The following is a 21,199-nucleotide window of genomic DNA, read 5'->3' on the forward strand; positions in this document are numbered from 1 at the left end:
ACCCTCAGTTTGTTTTTCAGAGTCCATCATCTCTCGTGGTTCGTCTACCCCTCCGATTTCCCCCGCTTCATTCTTCCCCTCCTGCTACTTTCTTCTTCTTCTTTCTTTTTTTTCTTAACATATATTGCATTATTTGTTTCAGAGGTACAGATCTGAGATTCAACAGTCTTACACAATTCACAGCGCTAACCATAGCACATACCCTCCCCAATGTCTCTCACCCAGTCACCCCATCCCTCCCACCCCACCCCCCACTCCAGCAACCCTCAGTTTGTTTCCTGCGATTAAGAATTCCTCATATTTGATGCAAAAGTTTAACACAGTGTTAATTTAGGACCAAAGGAGAAGAAGAAACAATCATGTTTCAAGAGGGACAAAAAGTCAAAATTTTGACTCTCTAAATTAATAAAAATAATCCACCCTTGTGTGGCTATATAATTCATATTCTAAAACCATTATAACATCAGTTAAGGTTCTATTGTCTCAGCTCACTGCATTCTTTCTGTTCAGTTTGGATTTCTCAGTGCAGGATGATTAATGAAATCTTGAAATCTACCTGTCAAATGATGGCTTCTCTCCACAGTCAAAGGCATCCTGGAGCTCCTTGACGAGGTTAGCCTGGCCTGGCAGCCGGAAGAGACCCTCTTCTTTCAGCCCCCTTTGTCGGATAAAGTCCACACACTGCTCGACCAGCATTGGAGCCAGACGGTTCCCATATCTCTTCTCATAACGGACAGTGTCTTCCAGTTTCTGTCCAAAAATGCCTGGAGGAACAAAGGCTCACAATGAATTTGAGGAACTTATATCACCCCACTTGGTTATTTTTTTAAAATCCTCAATATAAAGGAAAAACAAAGACTGAAAGGCTGACAAGCATTTAACAATCAGTACCTCACAGTTTTCCAGAATCAAATCCATGATACACAACTCTTCAAAGGAAAAGGCTTTGCCTTACGCTGCCCTTCTCCCCTAAATTCCATATTTAGCCCCCACGCCAAATAGACATACCAAGTTGGAGATAGCCACTTTGATATAAGAAACACTGCAATAAATGAAAGTTTAGTTATTTTGTGTGGGCTCTGAGGGCCTGCAGTCCCAATGGAGTCACTGCTGTGCACTCCATGGCATCTGGAGGTGGTGTTCCTACTGATGATGACCAGATGACTGGGCTGGAAATGGAGGCCATGATGGCTGCTTGGAAGGGACTGGACCCTTTCAGTAGCTAGCCCCAAAGGCAGCTTTAGGCACAAAGAAGGACTCTAATTTTGTCCCATCTCTCACTAACAAGCAAAGAGTGGGTTGTATCTATGAAGAGGACAATAGTTGCTCTCATCTCATCTGGTTCCAGCTGCACAAAGGCAAGACCCAGCAATACCCTAACTGTGGAGATTATTACCAGCTGGTGCCCCACCAGTGGGCCCACTGAGCCTTTACACTAACTTACTCAAAATGTGCTGTAAACTTCCTTCTTTCCAAAAAAGAGCAGCCATTGTATTGGCTTCTTCTCTCGAAAGAAAGAAAGTAAGCCTCTAAAATATATTAATATCAGGTCGTAGCTTGGCAAAAATGATCAACCTATGAGGACAAAAGGTGGGAAAAGCCAAAGCAAATGTCACTCCAATGTTCCCAGATGGGATGAATATCACTAAATAGTTTTAATGGTCTAATGGTTTCATAAAAGGGAAAGAAAAATTAGTCTTGCATGTTGAAATTATGTGAGACTCCAGAATACTTGGGGAATTATTTCAAAAACATTAGGTTAAGAATTGAACAATAAAAACAAATATTTTACCTCCCTATCTGTAAAATAATTTATGTATGGATTCAGCAATGCAAAACCATCACATTCCAAGCAATAAACGACTGCTAACGAAGAGAAAATTTTTAGCCCTTAGAAACAATAAGACAACAACAAACCAAACTATTCAACACCTGATATCAAATCTAGTATTAAGGGAATTCATATATTCGCTGTAGGAAAAAATGTTGAGTGAACTAATATTAATATTCAAATACATAGAAAGCAAAATTAGAAAATGGCATCTTCTAAGGGCAGGAAAATTAATGTAGGTAGCAGGTCTATTCAGCTAAATTTGTAGACTTTGGAATAAGCAGTTTCTCAGTGGTGTAAAACACTGTTTGCTAACTCAACAGACATTCATACCCCTATTTTCTCTTGTCATTTCCATTTTAGGGACTGGAAAATTAAATACCTCTCCCACTGTTTAAGAAGTCTTTGGAGTCTCTAGGAAGATTTTTGTTGTTGATGAAAGAGAAAGACAGCTGGAATTGCCAATCATTCCTTTTTTTCTACCATGAACTTGGACATGCTATCTGTTGATCTAAGAGTCATCTTTTGACTATTAGATAGTAATCATGAGGGAAAGCCTGAAAGGTTCAGAGACAATGGGGATGAAATCATTGAACCACTGACCCAATACCGGCAGCACCTTCTTTATGATTTTTTTTAATGTGAGACAAATGCATGTTTAACCACTGTTAGCTGGGTTTTCTGTTGCTTGCAGCAATACCAAACTCTAACCCATACAGTGGTAATAATGACTTTGAAGATATTTTAGTGTTTTAATAACAAAGCTTGAAAATTGATTATGAATGGAGAATACTGACTCTTTTTCTGTGGAGTTCTTTTTTGTTTTCCCCCCTGTGGAGTTCTTTGATGCTTATTTGCCTGAGATGTTTGGATTCTATTCTGTCAAAATTAAGAAAATAGCCTTTCAAAGGCACTAATAGTTTATTTATTTATTTATTTTTTAAAGATTTTATTTATTTATTTGACAGAGAGACACAGCGAGAGAGGGAACACAAGCAGGGGGAGTGGGAGAGGGAGAAGCAGGCCTCCCGCGGAGCAGGGAGCCCGGTGCGGGGCTCGATCCCAGGACCCTGGGATCATGACCTGAGCCGAAGGCAGACGCTTAATGACTGAGCCACCCAGCCGCCCCACTAATAGTTTATTTATTTTTTTTTAAATAACAATATTGACATCTGGGAATACATCTTATGTATCTGTGGTTTTACACTTATTGTTTTAGATTGATAAATATATTATCTAAAGTTTCTCTCTAAATCCAGCAGAAAACCTACTAAAGATGTTGCAACTCAACATCTCTGTGTGCTACAAATAAGAACCAAACTTCCAAGACTTTGTTTTATACAGTAATAAAAAACAAACATTCTTTTCTTAAAATTCTCAGGATTTCTTTTTTCCCAACAACTTAGGGACATGATAAAAGAAGCAGTAAGTTTTGTTTTATGGCTACTCTGGTTTCTCCTCTTTCTTCCTTTTTTCCTTCCTTCCTTCCTTCCTTCCTTCCTTCCTTCCTTCCTTCCTTCCTTCCTTCTTTTTTGTACATACAGCTTTGTGTTGTGGTAAGAATTCACTTAAGTATAGCAAGAAACGAAAAGGCAAAAGCCCTAACATCTTTCCATTTATTAAGGACCTATTACATACTAAGTCCTTGACATATATTCTCTTATTTTCATAATAAATATATAAGGTAACTATCTTATACATGAGGAAACTGGGGCTCAGAGAGATTAAGCGAATAGCTCAAGGTTAATTACACAACCCCAAGTATTGGAATGGAAGTTCATATCCAGATTTATTCAGCCTTAAAACCTTTGCTCATTCCCAAATACCAGTCCTCTTCCTCTTTATTTAATCACAATGACCATATGTCCTCATTTTCTAGTAATTCAAAATATTAGTAAATTCTAAAAATGAATAAAATAGAGTATCTTTTTTGTGCTCTAAAAAGTGATAATAGCGAAGATGTACTTATGTATGTCAGGCATGGGTACAAGTGGTTTATCTGCATTTCTTTCATTTAAAACTCACAGCATTTTATGAGGTGGTCACCACTATTTTACCAAGGAGGAGACTGAAGCACAGAAAGGTTAAGTGACTCGCTGAATGTCACATAGCTAGTAAATGATGGAGCCAGGATTTGTTCAGGGCTATTGGATTCCAGAGCCACTCTGTATCTATTACATAATACTGTGTAGTGTGCACACTGGCTGAAAAATGAGTTACTGAGGAAGAAACCTGCTGCTTACTAGCTTTCTGACCTAAATTTCTGTCATCACACTAGCAGGAGTAATTTCTGCTGAGAAAATGCAAATTTGGAGGAAGATCAGGAAAAAAAAAAAATAGAGAAGGAGAAAACTGAACATCTTATGCATCCTGCCCAAGGAAATGATTTCCTTTATGTAAAGAGCTATGTCTATTTAGCAATATAGTATGTAAGAGAGTTAAAGCATATAGATGATAGATACACATGCTTAGAGATTCCTGTGGAAAATTAGTTTTCTGCTGTAAGTCTGGTCTCGCAAAGAATTAGTAAGTGATTATAATAAACGTATCCTTCCCAATTTGTGGCATTGGAAATAGAATGTCTCAACCATCTCTGTCTTATAATGGTAGATGTGAATTAATGTCCTATATGAGCATGTTTTTTGTGTGGAAGGTTAGGGGGAAATTTTTTTTTAAGCTGTTTTGTTTAGCATTTTCATTGAGGAAGCAGTGAAACTTCAAATTTTAAGATTAACAAGAAAGCACAAAGGTCATGAGCCTATCCCCAACTAGCAGCATGGGGAAAAGGACACACTGACTAGCAGATTATTAACAAGAATATACTCTGTGATGTGAGTCATGCAAATGGTTCTAGCTATATCCATTTAAATTCCCGGGGAGGCTTCACGCTACCTGACAAAACCATCCCTGGAATTTCTAGGTGACAAAGGTACATCATGTGTACTTCCTTTGGAAGTACATTGATGGTGTCATAAAGCATCACCAAGGAGGTGACTTTTCACTGGGCTGAGAAGGTAAATTACACAGGTGATTTTTTTATACCTGTGGGAGGCTGTTCCAACTGGAGATAGAGAGATCTAAATCTCCTTCAGGATTTGTGACGTTCCTGCTTTATGTGTGATTTATACACTCAATAGCTAGAGGCAGCCTGTGAAGTTAACTGAGTGTGATCAGATAAATATATTCATATTCCACCGATCTTAAATATGAATAAACAAACACAAAGCCAAACCTTCTTGGATTTTCTGTGCCTTGCAATTATTTATTCTTTTTGCTCCTTGGTTCCCAGTTAAGTATAACTCCGGCTCCATTTCATCACTTTCTGTCCTTGCCAACCTATTGCAATTTGGACTCCGACACTGCCATTCTACTAAAAGAGCTTTTTCTATAGTCATCGATAACTTCCTAGTTGTCAAATCACTGAAAGCCAAATTTACTTTTTGTATTACTTCATGCCTCACTCCCTTTAAAACTGTCAATGTCACTCTTCTTCCTGACACTTCTCATGTGTTACATAGTTCTTGCCTTCCAGAGTACTCTTATCAATCTCCTTCTTGACTGTGCTACTTACTACAACCTTCTCATAAATTTGTTGGTCCTCTGGGTTCTGTCCTCAGCCCTATTTTTATGCTACTTGACACAATTTCTTTGCTTGACTACATTTAATCTCACTGTCTAACCGTTATTCCCAGATCTGTATCTCAGTTTGGGCCACTCTTACGATCCTTGGCATTGGATTTCTAAGTGCCCATTAGACCTCTCAACATGGATATCTCAAAACATTCCCAAACTCAGAATTTCTAAAACGAAGTTACCTTTTCTTTAAAACCTGTTCTACTTCCTGTAATCTGGTTTTGGTTATCAGTTCCAGTTATCCTCCTGAACATTTGAAGTGCCGTCTGAGAGTCAACCTAGATTCCGCCTTCCTTCATGACCATCACTTAGTCACCACATGGGTCCCTTCCAAACTCGCTGTCACTACATTAGGCTAGATCCTCAATATTTCTTAAGTGATTTTTTGAAGAGCAGAGTATTTATTTCAGGCAAGTGCTGCCATAGTGATCTTCATAATATTTAAATTGGATCATGACATTCCTTTGCTTTACTTCTTCCAGGGGTGCCCACTGGCCAACCAAACTCTTTTTCATGCAATACGAAGTCTCCACAATCTGATCTCTGCCTCTTTATCTGCCATTCAATCAACAAATGTTTAGGTGGCGCAGCCCTGTGCCATATCCACCCTCATTTCTACTGCTTGCTCACAAACAACATGCTCTCTATCTATACCGGACTACTAGTTGTTCCTTAAGTGCAATATGAACTAACATATCTTCAGGCTTCCTTCTAGAAGGTAAGTTTTGCCATCATGAGTCAACCTGGGGAAACTTACTCTGCAAGATTCAATTCATATCATCTCCTGTGTGAAGTCTTTACTAACATTCCCTCATCGCTCCAGACCCAAACCTTGATATGTTTCTTCTTTGGTTTCTTAGCATTGCCTTGTAATTATTTATTTAGATGCCTATCTATACTGGACTACTCTCTCTCACCAGTCATAAGAAGAATGTACTTTTTTTTTTTTTTTAGAAGAATGTACTTTTATAATCACTATAGTAAAATAATTATTTGCATTTTTTATTATTATAAATAATATTGGATAAAAGCTGTAGACTATGTGTCTATCCAATAAACATCAGAGAGGGATGTCTATCCAATAAACATCTGAGTGTCTGTGTGCCCTCCAAATTCCTACATTGAAAACCTACTGCCAAGGCGATGGTATTAGGGTGGGGCCTTTGGGAGGTGATTAGGTCATGAGGGTGGAGCCCTCCTGAATGGGATTAGTGCCTGGGTAAAGGGCTCCAGAGACCTCTCATGCTTCTTCCTATTCTGTCACTGGAGAATACAACAAGAATTTGACAGTCTGCAACCCAAAAAAGGGCTCGCACCAGCCTGATCTCAGACTTCTAGCTTCCAGAACTGTGAAAAATAAATTTCTGTTGTGTATCAGCTACATAGTCTATGATATTTTGTTCCAGCCGCCTGAATGCTCCAAGACCGACAGACAAACTCTCTTGCTTATGCTCCTGGAACTTAATTTCAAAGTGGGTAAGGATAGCGTGCTCCATAAACATTTGTGGAATTAATGTGTGCATTAAAACAAAATACTTCACTTCCTCAATTATGGGAATAAGTGAATAACTCCATTGTAAAATGACACTCATCAATAACTCTCAGGCTGTTGATTTCTATAAAAACTGGAAAACAAAAAAGTCTGTGGTGTGCTGATGAAAAGCCAGAAGTTAAACAACTTTTCCATTATTACTCATATTCTCTGCTGTCATGATTTCTCAGAGTTCTTGTCCTTTTCCTCCTATAGATCATATACTAAGCCTTATGGAGAACTTCCTTTTACCTATCCTTCTGCTTACTGCAATCCTGCTAGCAGAATAAGTCTTGGTATCACTAGGATTATAATAATTTTTAATTAAAAATGAACATTCACCCACGATAGAAAGACAAATCAAGATAAAAGACATCCAATTTAGTACAGAACTAAGAAACAAAGACACTCAAAGTTTACTTCAGTCTATCACCAACACTTTCTAAGCAACCAAAAAAATCTCATATGGCTAGAAATCTCTTAATCCCAGGAGCTCCGAATCTATAAAAACCAGTGAATGTTTGGTAGAATCTTGATTCTTTTTGTAGTCAGAGTGGGGAAGGAGGGAGAAAAAGAAAGGCTTGGTAAAACGAAGAAGTGTAATAATGCCAGAATAGTGGCCTAGCTCTCAGACCAGCAGACACCGCTTATGTCTAGGTACCAAGCCATGCAATTTGCATGTATTTTCTTTATTTGACACTCCAAGGACTCTGCGCAGAGGGCTCCCTTCTACAAACCAGTTCAGAAATGCTAGGTGGTCTGAGGTCACACATCTAGAAAGTGGCAGATCTGGGATACAAATATAGGTCTATACAATTCTAAGAGTCTTCCTTTTCCACTACGTTACGTTAATTCAATTCAGACATAGTTTTTTTTTCCATAGGTGTGCTGACCACTCTCTTAGGAGAATACAGGAGAAAATGTCTAAATCTGATTCCTATCTAAATGATTATATCTGATTTTACATAGTTCAGATGAATTACTGCCTTCCCAGATAAGCCCATGGTCGGTCTTTTGTTCATGGCTCTTCAGTCTTCATATATACTTTGTTGTAGGGCTTACCACATAGTAATTGTTTATGTCTCTTTATCCTCAAGGAGTGTGTGAACTCATAGATTCAAGGCAATGTGTTTTCTTTGCCTACTCATCTCCAGAATCACTTGGTACGTGCTCCATAATATTTTGATATTATGAATTAATGAGCTACTCATTTAAAATTATATGAATTTGGATAGTTGCATTCTATTGGACAAATCTATTTCCATTAAGTGTGATTACAACATACAATAAACTTTAAAGAAAATGTTGGTTTTATTCAACCATGTCACAACCATGACAAACTATTTAAACTCATTATTGCCTATGGACCAGTAGGAAAAGATACATAATAATACTGTACTTCACCAGTTTGCAATAAACCTTGAATCCTCGAATGAACAGGCCTATTACCATTCTTCACTCTGGGAAGAAGTAAATAAATCTCTATCTCTATGTATGTATGTATGTATGTATCTATCATCTATCTATCTACTTACCTATCTTTTACCACAAGTGTATATAAAGCACTTGAAGATGGCTATGAAGATAAGGTGGCCAGGTGTCAGCATATAAGAAATATAAGGACTACACAGAAGGCTTGGGTGAGCAGGGAAGACTTGATGAGAAATGAGAGCCAGCAATGCCTAGAAGGAAGCATAGAGTTTGAACAGAGAGGAGAGAGTGTCATAGCATAGTGAAAAAAAGCAAAGAGGTGGAGTAGAACATGTGTTTAGGGAGAAAGAGTGGGGCAGTCTGGGGAACTGGGAGTTTATCCTCCAGGGAATAGACGCGATAGGTTAGAAGGCCTTGATAATTACATGAAACAGTTAGGACTTCCTCCCGGGAGCCAGAGGGACTCATAAAAATATTTGAGCTGTGGGACTCTTGAGAATACTCTTTCAGGAACACCAACTGGTCAGTGCTTTACAAATGGCCTGTGTGTTGTAGGAATTTGTGAAGAACATTAGGGTGGAAATGAGGATGGACACTGTCTCAAAGAGTTCTTCCTATGTTAAAATAAGTTGTGTGCACGAAGCAATAAAGGCACAGAGAACTAAGGTGATAGAAACTGAAATGGAGCTGGAAGTCTATAAAGAAGGAAGAGGCAATAATGCACAGCTACTAACTGGTTACAGTGTAGGGGAAAAGCTCTAGGGAATTAATGATGACTTATCTCTAAGAGGAGAGCACCTCAGGAAAAGACAAAAAAGAAAAAAAAAAAAACAACAAACAACAAAACAAGATACAGTTAGACTTTAAAATTTACTTCAGTGTGTCCTGTGAGAATAACAATCCTAAATTACCTAGCTAGTCTATTTGACCAGAAATTAACACTAACATTCAGGAACCAAGGTAGTGTGCACCTCCAGGTAATCAAAAGGTTGGTTATGCTTCCCATATTAGATATTAGCCTTATAGAGGTAAAAAAAAAATTACATATATAGTTTCAAAATCAACAGGGTAAAAATACATTGGAATCATTCTGTCTCTAGAACACAAATCCAAAGCACTGCCATCCCCAGCTTCCTGCCTAAGAAATGTTTCTCTGTTCCTAGATTTTTCAAACCACTGGGAAAATATTTTCAGCAATCTGTATTAGTACCCAAACGAAGAAATGGAGAGATGAAGAAGACAGTAAAGGACCAAAGGGATTTGGAAGAGAAAACAACCCTGAGAAGTCAGTTAGGGCCTGCCCAGCATGCAGTTCTCCATGACCACCAGGCCTCCGGAAACTTTAACGCAACTGCACACTTCATTCTGAGGGCATTTCTAAAGTGGCAAGTCTCCTCTTCTGTTGGCCTACCCTTGAAAACGGTAAAAAAAATATGTTTTAAATGTAGATTAGGAAAAGCAGACGCGTCAACATTCTTTGCTCTGGGTGCTTTTCCATGAATCATGCACTCTCCCTCTGCTTTCATTGAAATGACTTAAGCTGATGCTCTCCAACAGGCCTGGTTGAGGAACGCAGGAACGCAGAAATGGGTCCACTTCTTGAACTACTTGAGCACCCAGGAGATTAAACAAGGCACAAAAGAACACTCTCTTCTTAAGGTAGCATGGTTTGGGGCGGGGGGACCCAGGGTTGAAAGAAAAGTCCATTCTTTTCAGTGCAGGACCTTACATAAAGATGTAAACACCCCAGTGAGTCATGCCACTGCGGGCTGGAGTGATTAGCGCTGCGCACACAGAAGCTGCCTCACTGCACAACTGTGGTCGCCGCCCGGGAATGAGACAGAGCCTGGTGTGCTGCCGGCTCTGGCTAAAGGGGAAGGAAACTTAAAACAGCTCCATGCTTCCCGCTCCTCCTCTCCTTTATGGTTCTGACAGAAACCAGAATGCAGTTTTGTAAATTAGAAATCTGTCAATCCTTGACTGGCATGCCGAACATTCCTCAGATTGCTAGGACTGCATAGGACAGAACAACAGTTTAAAAATAACCCACAGGAGATGATAGGTGGAAGTGTTCCCCACACCCGTGGTAGCCATTTGCCAGCCCATGGGGATTCTCTTTGCAGGCACTGCCTTCCCTCCCTGGTATTTAAGGAGCAAGGGAAGAGGGCATAATGAATAGCAGCGTTAGGCAGGATTCTTGCAGATATGCCAGGCTCCACTATTGGAGAGAAGGTGGAAAAAGTCAAAAACACCTTGCTCTGTGCTTCCAAAATACATTAAATGTCCCCAGAACATCTCATGTTACAAATGAGCGGCAATAGCCTGGAAAAGTAGACCTTCTCTGCATGTTTGGATAAACTCACTTTAGTTGCTGAGGGCCGGAAGAGCTGGAAAAAGAGAGAAAGTCCTTTAAGCAACGACTCCCTCGCTTTTTTTTCAATTTCTACTGCTACCAATTTGTCTGTCAATGATGCAATCTTAACAGTAACCATGAAATCTCTAGAGATCCATAAAATCTGAGGCACATATCTCTCACTTAATTACCTTTGTGGATGAGAGAGGAATATAAATTAACACCTGAATTCCTTGCTAATAGTACAAGATAATGATCATAGGCAGATCTTAACTGCTCAAAGGGAAAGACTCAGAAGGAACAAGGTTTAGTCTTAAAAAAGTTCATACTATATTTTGCTTTACACACGTTTTTTTTGTTACTTTGTTTTCTTCTCTTTTGTGTTGGTTAGTAAGTAGAAAGGGTTAATAGGTGGCAGATCAAAGAAAAAAGGAAGAACCTTACATGCTAGTCATATGGGCTCCTGATTAAATTATTAGCTTACTATGCATGACATTAAATTATAACTACCTACTTCCAAATTAAATAATCACGTCATTTAACTATCCCCATTTTAAAGCAAAAGGGCATTTAAAAATATTTTGATACATAAATGTTTTCTAAAAGCATTTTATTTTACCTACGCTGTACCCTTTAACTCCCCTTGCACAAATCAATTCTGAAATGCATTGCGTCTTTTACTGATCATAAATCATCAGATTTTTCCCACTCCCTGTTCCTGATAGTTCGAGTCTTTGGGCTTTGCCAATGCCACCTTTTGATATATTTGGAATGTCAAGGTGACCCCTATTTCTAATCAGTGTTAGTCAATATGGTCGAAAGGCTCCTGAAAGGGGTCACTACAGATAACCTAATTATTCAAATTTTCTCGGCAGGGGAGGGGAAGCAAGTACAGGCAGCCAGAACAAAACCGAGGTGATGGGGGCAGAGAACAAGGAACTGAGAGGGACTGATTTCGAGAAGTCACAACATGGCTGCTTGATTCGGGTCTGGCAGCAGCCCAAGGTCGCCTTGGCCCCTCCTCTCAGAAGGGCCAGGCCAGCTCGCTTGGCTTTCCATCAGTCAAGGTGATCCCTACAGGACTACCCTTCTTTAAGCCCCACCTACCCGGCCCATTCACAGCCATAAACAGATCAATAGGAACCTCGAAATATAAATATAGGCAAGCAGAGACACACAGCAATCACTCTCGTACAGTTCTAATCTCTTGGTTTTCAAACTTCCATTTTATCCGAACATCAACTGACCTTAAAGCATACGCAAATATATGTACATTTTTTAAAGGGACATTAACAGATCATCTACCTACCTTTCCGAAAACTAAAACACCGCTTGATTCTTCTGTATGTAGTTTTAGGAATGAAGGGAGTTGATGCTAAGGCACCTGAGGGGCGTCCCCCCGTAGTTCGGTCTTCAGGCATCACACAGGCCTGAGGTTCTGAACCGGTCTCAGGCTTCTTTTTAAAACCTGCCTCTGTGCGATACCCCACAGCCCCTCCTTCTCCTGTCTATTTGTTAGGATGGAAGTGCTGATTCCTAGAACTTGAAGGCTTTTATCATCCAGGTCCTGGATCAGGGCTAAGTTACCACCTCTCCTTTACTTCTTGTTTTGGCAAAAAAACTTCCTTTTCTCTTGCCTAATCCAAGGAGTTTTACGGTTTTGGTGTTTTGTTTTGTTTTGAAGTTTCTGCAGACATTCCAAAATGTCACAGCAAAAAGAACTGCAGCAAGCAAGCCGCACCTCCCATTCAAACAGCAGGAGTTGTTTTTTTGTTTTTTTGTTTTTTATTAAGAACTGTCTTCTCAGCTGGAACTGGGGGGTACTGAGATTCTTCTGGAAAGGTCAGCAAACAGTCGTGTGCAAGGGGGCAAAAGGAACAATGACAAAAAGGCCCCTGAGGAATACTTCAGGACTGTCCTTGCTGGTTCCTTTCATCTGAGCAAAAGGGGAGGCAGCTAATGGCCCCTTCTCCAGAAAGCATTTCAGTGCATGATAGGTTCTTTTCAAAGGACTCCCCGGTTCCTTTTAGAGCACCCCTCAGCCTTTGATGCTCTCTGCGGGCTTCTCCCTTTTCCCTTCTGTCTTCAAACGGCTGGGGCTCCCGAGGGAGTCTCCACGTCAGAACAGTCGAGTGCCCATTCCAAGGAGCCTCCTGGGATCCGTGGAGGAGGCAGCTCTGCGGGGCGCTTCTCCTCCCCCTCCTCTGGCTCCGGCTCCCCTTTTCTCAATGAGGGCTGGGCAGGAGCTAGCACGGAGGCAGCTGCGCCGCGGTGGCTGCCCGCGGTCACATGCGGCAGGTGCAATCACAACACCATGCGGGGAGGAGGGAGAATGCCACATGGAGTGTGAACCCCTCTCTTCTTCCTCTGACTTTGCGTTGACTTCCCTGCCCTTGTCTGTGCAGCTCCTTGAGAGCTGGCTGCCTCAGCCGCTCCTGAAAGCAAAGGCACCAAACCAGCTCCAGGGGGGAAGCTTTTACCCTCCTCTTTCCTGCATTTATTCTCTTCCTATACAAGACTTTTTCAGAGATTTTGCGATTCAATCTATTTGTGAGTGCTGGTTTCAATGTGCATATCACTGAACCATTTGTGTGCAGACTTGTACATATGTGTGTGACTGTGAAATAGAAAAATAGTCTCCATCTGGTAACAAAGAACCTGCAGGTATAACCATACAAACAAGTCAACTCAACTCATGGGTGCGCATTTATGCGTATTTATACATGTATATATATATGTCTCTGGTTATGGTTTGAAAACCAATCCGGTTTTTAACTTTCTCCTCTGCTCTTGCATGCACCCTCTCTGCCCCAGCCCCCATGTCCACCAACATTCTCAATCCCACTCACTGAACAATTGACTCACTGGGTTAATCATTCATCCTGGCTGTTCCATGAGCAGATTCGGACTGCTAGTGCTTTAACCCCAACTGACCCCCAAGGTTTCTGCGTTCCTTCCAAGCCATTCGACAGGCGCTGTTACAAAACTGTGAAGAATACTGCAAAGGCACTCCCCTTAGAAACATCATTTCTCTGACCAGCATGCCCAGATAGGTAATAGTTTGTCACGGAAGGAATCGTTAGGAGTGATTTCTGCCCTATGGTTCAAACTTGTTTTTGCCCTCAGTGTCACAGCATGCTACTAGGAAAATAAGGAACCACAGAGTATAACTCAGTATAAACAAGACAGTGGCAAGGCTGGACTGAGAGGCACCTCAGCCAGCTGAAAACCTCACTGACCTGAGCATTGGCATGGAGGGAACACATGTAATCCCAGGACTTTGGAGCTGGAATGAATCTCACTTAAAAGGGTTTTGTCTAATTTTCTTATTTCACAAACAAGCAAACTGAAAGTCTGGGGGCTAATACCCCTTATCCAAGATCACATAGCTGCCTATGTCAGAGGCAAGACCACATTACCGCTTAATTAACCCTTGCTTGACCACATGCCAGCTACTCATCATGAGGATTATTCACATTCAGTATTTTTACTGCATCAGTGGGTCTCTGACTCAACTCTTTTTGTAAGGAGACAGAAATACGGGGAGAACCTGATTTTGTTAGTAGTTAAAGTTAGGCAAAACACTCAGATCTAATGAACACTCAATGGATTCACACTCTTCCCAGACCATGGGCTTGGCACTGCCATACACATTGCCTCAAAAACAATTGAAAAGAATTGTAAAAAAAAAAAACAAAAACAAAAAAACCTCCAAAATACAAAAGACAAATAAAAAACAGTGTAGGGACACCTGGGTAGCTCAGTTAGTTAAGCGTCCAACTCTTGATTTCAGCTCAGGTCATGATCTCAGGGTCCTGGGATTGAGCCCCACATGGAACTCTGCGCTCAGCAGGGAGTGTGCTGGAGGTTCTCTCTCTTCTTCTCCCTATGCCCCTCCCTCCACTTGTGCTCTCTCTCTCTCTCAAATAAATAAGTAAATCTTAAAAAAAACAAACAACAGTTTTTTTAAAAAAGCAAAAATAAGCAAAACAAATGTAAACTTTTCCAAAGCTAAATAAATGCTTTGACATCCTAAATTTCGGATTTGATTTTTAGGCAGAAACCATGTGCCTCTCAGCATTATTAATGGGAAGCAACTGTTTACAAGTGGTTTTAAGCAGATAACACAAAGCTGAAGTATCTAGACTCAATACTGAATTTTGTTATCAAGCTAGGTTGTTAAGCGAATGTCTACTTCTTCCATTTCCATTGGTTCCCTTCCCTTTTCTGAATGTCTATTGTAAGTTTGCTTTATTTAATAAAAAGAAAAGGCCTATAATTCCAAAGCCCTACATTTTATGATTTTCACATAACAGTTTTTCATTTCTAAGAGACTGAAAAGCTTGGCAAGCCCCTCGGGTGTCTCCTATTTTTCATCAAATGTCTTATTATTGTAATGGTAAAGGGGGAAGATTTTACATGTATATGCAACCTGAACAAGGATAAGCTTAGGTGTCTCATGAAAAACTTTAACTTTTTAAAAACAGGCTGTGAAAGTGCAGTGTAGGTAATGAAATGCCCTTTCTGTAATAAACACATTTAAAATGTATCCAAAGGAGGCATACAGAAATTATATATCAGAGTGATAGGTCACCTTCCAAATGTCTTGCAGATACCATTTAATCAATGACCACAACAATATTTAAGTAGCGGGAGGGAGACTGAAATCTAAGAGGTTTTTATTTAGGATTAACAGAATCTTGGGTTCCATAACTAAGACAGGGAGGAGAAAATGTATTTTCTTATGAAAGACAATTATGGCAATTGAGGAATTTTTTAACAGCTTTTCTGAGATATAATTAACATACAGAGTTCACCCATTTCAAGTGTACAAGTCATTGCTTTTTAGCATATTCACAGATATATATAACCATCATCGTAGTCAATTTTAGAATATTTTCATCACCTCAACAAGAAATCCCTTATCTTGGACTATCACCCACCCCCTCCAACATTCCCATCCCAGCACTAAGTGACTACTAATCTATTTTCTGTTTCTATAGTTCTCCCTGTTCTGTACTTTCATAGGAACAGAATCAGATTCTATGTAGCCTTTTGTGACTGGCTTCTTCCACTTAGCATAATGTTTTCAAAGTTTATTCACATTGTAGTATGTTTCAGTACCACATTCCTTTTTTATGGCTGCATAATAATCCCTGGTATGGATATACTGCATTCTATTGACTCATTTGTCCATTGATGGACAGTTGGGCTTTTCCACTTTTGGACTATTAGCAATAATGCTGCTATAAATATTCACATACAAGTTTCTGTGTGACCATATATTTTCATTTCTCTTGGGTATGTATCTACCTAGGAGTGCAAATTCTGCTCTATGATAACTGTGTGTTTAATTGATTGAGGACCTGCCAGACTCTTTTCCAAAGCAGCTGCACCATTTTGCATTCCCATTAGCAATGTAGGAGTGTTTTGATTTTTCCACATCCTCATCAATACTTGTTATTATTGGACTTTTTGACTCTAGCCACCCTAGTGGGTATAAAGTGGTATCTCATTGTGATTTTGACTTGCATTTCCCAGATGACTAATAGCACTGAACATTTTTCCATGTGCTTTTTGGCCATTTGAATATTTTGGAGAAATGTTTATTCAGATTCTTTTTTTTTCTTAAGATTTTATTTATTTATTTGACAGAGAGAGAGAGAGGCAGAGAGAGAAGCAGGCTCCCTGCAGAGCAGGGAACCTGATGTGGGACTCAATCCCAGGACCTCAGGAGCATGACCTGAGCTGAAGGCAGATGCTTAACTGACTAAGCCACCCAGGTGCCCCTATTCAGATTCTTTGCTCATTTTTTAATTGAGTCAAAATGAGTCAAATTTTTAATTTCTCTTTATTATTGAGTTGTTAAGAGTTCATTATAAATTCTGAATACAAGTTCATTATTAGATATATGATCTGGAAATACCTCTTCCCAATCTGGTGGTTGTATTTTCGCTTTCTTGATCTTATCAATTCAGGTATTTTTGAAGGACTTGAAAAGCCATATTTATTTTAATTAGCATAATTTTAAAATTCTTGTTCTCATATACTGAAGGATATACTACTAGTAAGGCATGGGCTTGTAATTGCGGGTTTTCCATCCCCACAATAGAGGTAATAGATCACATTATTGTGTGAGGAAGCAGGAGGAGCTCACAAACCCGAAGCCATGGGTTTTCTCTGTAGTTCTGTTACTCACAGTGTGATTGACATTTGGCAAGTTAGTCACCCTCCCTGGGTCTTAATGACCTACTCCACAAAATCTGGGTATGAACTAAAACAGTGGTTTTAAAATATTCTTTATCAGTAGTAAACATATTTTCAATGAAATGTTAAGTGTACTCCTAATATATAAGATAAATAAAAGGGTTTTTAGTTATATAAATTTGTTTGAAATTCAAGTTTATGATATTTCTTTAAAATTCAATCAATGAGCAGAGAGAGGGGATAGTAATACAAACATTTGAAACCCTAGATTATGGGTGACAATTGCAATCTGCTACCAACGTCAATATTCAGTTTGGTTCTATTGTCTGTATTTACTTTAAACAATTCTAATGTTCAGTTGGATCACAAAGGATTTATTGCAAACTGAATGAGTCCTTTAAAAGCTTGCCTTGCATTCTCATAACACTCTTCAATTAAACAAAAAGGGCAGAAAGATTTTTACTGGAGCATTGTTTCTATGGTAAGTGTTCTATGCTAAAATGTATCTCTTTACAAGTAAATTTGAATCAAGCATTTACGAAATCCCTGAAGCTCATTGTATAGGATAAAGTACAGTAGTCCACTCTTATCCACAGGAAATATGTTCCAAGACCCCCAGTGGATGCCTGAAACTGGGGATAGTACTGAACCTTATACACACTATGTTTTTTCCTTAGATAGATACTTATGATAAAGTTTAATCTATAAATTGAGGACAGTGAGAAATTAACAATAATGAATAACAGTAAACTAGAACAATTATAACAACACACTGTAATAAAAGTTATGTGAATGTTGTCACTTTCTCTCAAAATATCTTGTAGTGTATTCACCCTTCTTCTTGTGATGATGTGAGATGATAAAATGCCTACGTGATGAGATGAAGTGAGGGGAATGACGTAGGCATTGTGACATAGCATTAGGTTACTATTGACCTTCTGACGATAGATCAGAAGGAGCATTATCTGCTTCTGGACTGTGGTTGACTGTGAGTAACTGAAAACTGCAGAAAGAGAAACCGCAGATGAGGGGGGATGACTGTATATAGTCAAGTACCAGAGCTCCTTTTAAGTTCATAAATTTGAAGTTTTATATATGGCTCTTGTCTAGTCCCACTGGGATAACTTCTGGGACTCCTGAGCTGGTAGGACCTCTGTGGCTACTGATTTAATAAAGCTAATTGGATCTCATTCATTTTTCTTGAGAAAAGGGCAGATGGAAGAGGAGGAAAGGGAGAAAATGGCACACTTCATGGAAATAATCCCAAACAAAAATACCTCCTTTGGCAGATATTAAGGATCCTCCTAAACTCAGAAGCCCCAGAAATTTGATAATATGGGGAAAGAGAGTCTTTAGAAATGACAGGAGCTTTGAAAAGACACATCTTCAGGCACCCCACAAACCCCTGGCTCTGGAGCTAGTCAGCAAACCTCCAGTGTGGGAGTACGTGACTCAAGACTAATCGTGAGCAATCCTTTGCTAATGTTGTAGGGGGATCTCAGCCCACAGGCCTTTTCGAATGTTTTACATAGTCATTTACTAGCCATTTTAGTATATGAATAGGGTGACCGTATAAGTTGTCACTGAAACTACGATACCATGAAAGTGAAAAGCAGCACTATCAATGATTATTCTGGGATGACAGTTGTAAACCAGACTGTTACCAGGCAAACTGGGATGAACGGTCACCCTGTGAGGAACCGCCCCCTTCCCCAACAGAAGGCACTGCTAGAAAACAGACAATTTGCAGACCTGTAACGTTCACCTGGTAAAACCTAACTTTCCAACTTTTTAAAGTACATCTTTGAAGCTATGCTAAAATATAAAGTGGTGAGTCAGCCTAAGAAGTATCTTTTTTTTTTTTGTATGCAACTGTTTACAGCAACTTTATTCATTACTGCCCAAACCAGAAACTAACATTCACTAACTGGTGAATGAATAAAGAAATTGCAGTACATTCATGCAGTATACTACATAGCAATGTAAAAGAACAGACCACTGATATGTGCAAACACATGGATGAATCTCCAGTGTGTTCTACAAGGTGAAAGAAACCAGACTTAATGGCTGATACTGTATGATTCCATTTATATAATATTCTGGAAAAAGTACAACTATAGCCTAAGAAGTATCTAACATGTTAAGGGAAAAAAAAATTCACTTCTGAGTTCAGGATGCTGACAACACACAAAAGAGAATATAATAAATATTGGAGTTATATAATTGGTTTGCTAAATACGAATTTGATTTAATACATTTTGTTTTAACTACATGAACATAAAATAATTAGGCTTTACATTTTAGAAAATGCATGTTGGTTATAGACAAATTTTTTTGAGTCCTTATGGTTTTTGGTTCCACTTACTGAATTTTTGACTTATGTAATTTGTCTGTTTATGTCATATCTGTTTATTTTATAATCCTTTATAGACAAAGATCATGTCTCTTACCCTTTCTTCCTCCTTTTAGTTCTATTTATAGTACCATTTAGTTTATTCTTCGAATAGTGCATTCTCAAAACTGTATTAACTAAGATTTTTAAAAATTTATCAAATCCACAAACAAAATGCCTGATCACAAAGCATTTTGTTACTCTAGTAATCATCAGATTCTCATCTAGAGCTTTGCCATTCTTCTTCGATATCACTGATCATCTCAGGACTAAGTTCCCTTCCAAAGATACTAGTCAAAAAAAATTTTTCCCTATATCTGCATAATCTTAACTAATCTACATTTATAGTACAATTCCTATAACTACTTACTGTTAGTGAAATGGAAAAATCCAAAACAAAAAATATATCATCCCTTTTTATAAATCATGGAACACTTCATCTAGAACTAATGATGTAATGTATGGGGATTAACATAAGAATAAAAAAAAAATTAAAAAAAAAAAAATTCAAGATATTCATAGAAGAAAGTTGGTTATTGATGATATTTGATTTAAATTAACTTCTGAGAATTACTTAGATATATGTCCAGTAACATGGAATAGTTTACTATTTATTTTAACGGTTGTCCATTTGAAAACAGGAGCTCATAGTAACATCAACTGGGAGGGCAAGGATGAACAGGTTTGACCTCCCTTTCTGTTCTTCCACAATTCTATATATACTCACCTCCTCCAAAAGGTCCCCATATGACTCGGCGGATGGACTTAACCCAGTCTTCCATATCATTCTGGGTGCTCGCCATAAGGAGGTAGCTCTCATGGTTTGCTGTCATCCGATCTCGATCGCCTCCTGTAAGATAGTAACACATGAGTGTGTGCTCAGTTGAAGATTCCCCATCAGCAGCAGTGTCCCTGAAATGTACACTATGCCTATCTAATCAATTGGAAATATTTACCATGGTTTCAGAATGAAAAAATCTGCTTAAAAAGGAAAGGCTCTTATGTTTCCAGGGGAAAACTGGAGAACAAATGTCATTCCCCAAACAAAGCCTGCCTTTTTGTCCTAGCAACAACCCATAGGTCTGCATTAACTTATAATCCAGTCTATTCACACTGCACTGCTGAATAAGGAGAAATAGCAAAGCAAAGTGAAAGATGGAGAAGTAATCCACAGAGCCTGGATATTCATTGGAAGCAAGTGCTGAGCAGTCTGAGTACTGCTTAATACACACACAGTGAGGCCAACCAGGACATCATGGGCAATCAGGGGAGTTCTAGGAAAGGGAAAAGAACTACATGTAAAACTTTTGACCCAGAGGTCCTCTTCTATTGCTCCATCATGGAAGGGAAGCCTCTTCTCCCAGAACACACCTTCAGGGGAGCAAACAAAGAGAAGAGGAGAAGAAGGCACAGCCTGGCCAGCCACAAATGTCAAAGCAACCCCCTAGATGGCCCTCGCACCAAAGCGTAAGCTTTAGGAAACCCCAGGGGTGCCTCCATGCAAAAGCTTGATGGTTTCTCTCATTTTACTACCCCTCCAAAGAACAACCCATATACCTTTAAACCTTTATAATCTCTAATATCAATTTTGAAGTGCTAGACCTCAGATGCCTGTGATTTAATTCCTTAGAAATGTTTTATACCATATTTACATTTCCCTAGTGACTTAAATTTCTCATTTATAAAACAGGCATAACCATATATGACCTTGAAAGGGGTCTTGAGTCATGGTTTTCCTTACTTCCTATTTTATGGTTAAAGCAGTATTTTTTTAAAAGATTTTATTTATTTATTTATTTATTTATTTATTTATTTATTTAT

At 39.0% G+C, this 21,199-nt stretch overlaps 1 protein-coding gene across 5 annotated transcripts in view; it reads right to left on the bottom strand.

Annotated features, from left to right (window-relative positions):
* The window catches only part of ARHGAP24 (Rho GTPase activating protein 24), a 434,153-nt gene that overhangs the window by 48,229 nt on the left and 364,725 nt on the right, over positions 1–21,199 (bottom strand). For all 5 annotated transcript variants that reach the window (XM_031024193.2, XM_006729741.3, XM_081812191.1 and 2 more), the window contains 2 exons: positions 20,106–20,228; positions 557–764 (listed from right to left, as the gene is read on the bottom strand). In XM_031024193.2, the coding sequence (XP_030880053.2) occupies positions 557–764; positions 20,106–20,228 (331 nt within the window). The remainder of the gene's footprint in view (positions 1–556; positions 765–20,105; positions 20,229–21,199) is intronic.

This window comes from Leptonychotes weddellii, chromosome 2 (assembly GCF_054177405.1).
Source record: "Leptonychotes weddellii isolate Sample4059 chromosome 2, ASM5417740v2, whole genome shotgun sequence".
NCBI lineage: Eukaryota > Metazoa > Chordata > Mammalia > Carnivora > Phocidae > Leptonychotes > Leptonychotes weddellii.